This window comes from Populus nigra, chromosome 14 (genome assembly GCF_951802175.1).
Source record: "Populus nigra chromosome 14, ddPopNigr1.1, whole genome shotgun sequence".
Taxonomy (NCBI): domain Eukaryota; kingdom Viridiplantae; phylum Streptophyta; class Magnoliopsida; order Malpighiales; family Salicaceae; genus Populus; species Populus nigra.
The window spans coordinates 2,229,493-2,232,673 of record NC_084865.1 but is presented as its reverse complement, the minus strand read 5'-3'; the positions used below and the strand labels follow the sequence as shown (position 1 = coordinate 2,232,673).

The window sequence follows — 3,181 nt, the reverse complement described above, 5'->3', positions numbered from 1 at the left end:
GTTGCTCACTTGGGCCGCCATAATTGACCTACGAAAGAAGTTTTCCATTTGGGCACGTTATCAAAGGTCAGATCCATATCCACATCGGGCCCATGTTTGTTTGAGCAGTTCCTCTCAGTCAACTTGGCAAGAGAAAAAATTTCAATCATTAGTTTGGCATGTACTGCACTTCTAACATGATCTCATGGCTGTTAGAAAATCCGATCCCCAAACAAGACAAGTATGTGTAATCTGGTCCTAATTATACATGTGCAACAAGTGAAGTTTTGAGATGAATTTATAAAGCACAATTTGCATACGAGCTTCATCCTAATCATGTACAATAGTCTCAGCCCTCACAGGACAATAAAATTAATGATTGAAATATTATTTTAAAGAAGAAATCATTTAGATATACAAGAGGTAGCAATTTCTTATTCGAAGTCTACTACTTGTATTTTTTAACTTATATATAAATATACAATCATAAAATAACTCGAGTTGACAAGTTTTTTTTCATGATTTGGCTTTTAAAAATAGTTATTTACTTATAGATAGTGTCAAAAAATATATTTAATATACACATGTGTATAGAAAAAGATTTAGATATACCATAATTTAACAATAGTATGCATTAATAATTATATGTTATCATATACATCTCAAAACTCAAAAGCCTTTATTTATTGCCCAAGCTATATATTCAATATTAGTCAAGAATTAAATATCTCCATTTATTTTTATAATTAGCAATGCATTGACAAGATGTCATTGATTATTCTTGACGCATGGAGGCTATTACAAGCTATTCAAGCCCTTCTGAATATAAAAGGAAAGGCGGGACCATCCAAGACCAGCAATCTCCTTTCATTCTCAACCACAATACCAGCATCCCCACACAAAGGCTTGGGACAAACTCTGGTGAGACAATTTGGACACCATTGAAAATTGTAGAGGCCTTGATCATTCTTGACAATATTGAAGTGCCAAGCATTAGAAGATGGAATAGGATCCGTTTCAGCCAAGATATACCTCCTCCTTGTCTCTAGATTCCGCTCACCTACCCTCCATGCAGTAGACTGAGCACAAACTGATACACCAGTAAATGCAACAGTGAAGTCCCTTGTCTCCCTTACAACAGTATCCGCAACCCGTGGTGCGAATATGACTGAAGTGCCTCGGGACACAACAGGTGCAAGAGGCTGTTGACCAACAAAGAGTGGACATATCGAACCGTTGTTAAGATTAACAAGGGTTAAGCCACCGGCAACATCAGTTACAGCTGGAAGGACGTAGTATTCTACACAACTTCTAAGAGGTTGGCCATTTGCATCAAGCACAGGAGGCCAGGTTTGAGCCATTGTGGATGTGGCCATGAGTAACCATATAAAGCTCAAGCTTCCAATCAATATTCTCAACATGGCTATAACAGGAATAAACTATATATTTCTGCAAATATTTTGAAATTGGGACTCTATGAGGAAATGGGTTTATGTCTATGTATGATTCTTTAGACCAAGACATGGTGAGCTATTTATAGTGCATGGGGCTAGCTGGCTTACCAGATTTCATTGAAAGAAAAAAGAAGTCCAATTGTATTAATTAATTTATCCAGTTTCATCTTTGTGTCGGTATATATAATTCAGCAATAGCTCTCACAAGGGACCCGTTTTGGGGGCTGCGCAGGCATGTTGTCGTCTTAATCTCTTGCAAGAGTATATATAATTGAAGAAGAAAATGTATAGAGACGTAACGTGAGAGAAAGTTGAAAACATCTTAGCTTTTTGCTACTCCTTGATCCACTTTATTAGAAGCTTTGAACTATGAAACATTGGGTGGAGTAATTATACATGAAGGGATCGGATCATCTGTTTGAGCAAGCTATCAAACGAGGCACACTAGCCCGGATTCACATTTGGATGAAAATACATTCTCAAATTGTAATTAAATGCTATATTTCGATTGTCAATGGAGGGCTAGTCAAAACAATAATACTGCTACTAGCTAGTAATATTTGATGTGAATTCATATATACATGTGCTTGAATTTTATTTATTTTTTGAAAAAAAAGGAATAATCATGCAATGAATCTACAAAGAATTAAATGTGTTAGAGAATAATATAAATTATATCTTGGAATCTTATATAACAGCTTAAGCTATTGAATTGAAATAGTTTTTTGATATAATATCAGAGACTTAATGATCAAGCGATCATGAATTCAAATTTTATCATTTTTATTTATTTGATAAAAATTAAATATAAAATAATGTATGTAGATCTATACAAGTTTTTCAAATTAACCTATTTGATTGAGATAATTTTTTAATAATATACTCAAGGAAAAAGATGCTTTCGGGCAAAAAATGGTAGGTATCAAGAAGCATCCACTCCATCACTGGTTTTCTTCTCAATTAAATGCATGTAGGCACAAAATTCATTCGTTAAAATAAATTTATAGAGGTAAAAAAAAGTACCAAAGAATATGGCTACAGGTATAAGCTGGGAATATTGGATTTGATTCTGCATAATGGACCAGCTGATTCTTATGCATACATCATGGAGCTCTTGTCTATATACATTTTTTTTTTAATATCTAGTAAATTCTAGTCATTACCATGTAAATATTTGACCCATATCCTTTGGTATCTCTTTCCTTCTTTAGCCCCTAATCAAGGGCACTAATTCAGCTTGTAACTTGGAGTCTGCACACATACACACGCTATATCTAGAATGAATAGAGACGAGAGACATGCTTTGCAATTTATATTATTATATGATATCAGAGTCTTTTTAAATAAGTAGTGATGGATTTAATAGTACAAGACAGTGATGTAAATCTTATGTTCAAAAGAATTTTGTTAAGGAGAGTGTGGAGGAATTAATAAATATACATAAATCATTCTTATAATTCAGCCAATTGAAAAAACAAACCTTGAAAACCTAGGACGTCACCATCTTTCTAATTTATTGACAAGAAGGCTAATTTATTTATTACATCAGTCGTTGGGGTACAAAGAAATAATTAACCCGAAGATATCTAACTCTTTCAACCTTTGTTGTTCAAAGCATGCCCACAATTTGAACGAAATTTGGTCTTACATATATAATTTCAAACAAATGTGAGGATATTCTTTGACAAAGACAACCTAGTCTTATCCAATTAGTCACGTTAGGTAATCCATCAAATTACAGCTATAAA

The 3,181-nt window shown here is 33.7% G+C and overlaps 1 protein-coding gene across 1 annotated transcript; it reads right to left on the bottom strand.

The window, feature by feature from the left end:
• Positions 1-770: 770 nt before the first annotated feature.
• Positions 771-1,465, bottom strand: LOC133672533 (kunitz type trypsin inhibitor 111-like). The gene has a single exon (XM_062092967.1). The coding sequence runs from the start codon at positions 1,398-1,400 to the stop codon at positions 789-791; it is 612 nt and encodes a 203-aa protein (XP_061948951.1). The 5' UTR covers positions 1,401-1,465; the 3' UTR covers positions 771-788.
• Positions 1,466-3,181: the final 1,716 nt, after the last annotated feature.

Excerpts from the sequence above, each read along its gene's own strand:
- LOC133672533 (XM_062092967.1), bottom strand. The coding sequence starts at position 1,400 with ATGTTGAGAATATTGATTGGAAGCTTGAGCTTTATATGGTTACTCATG.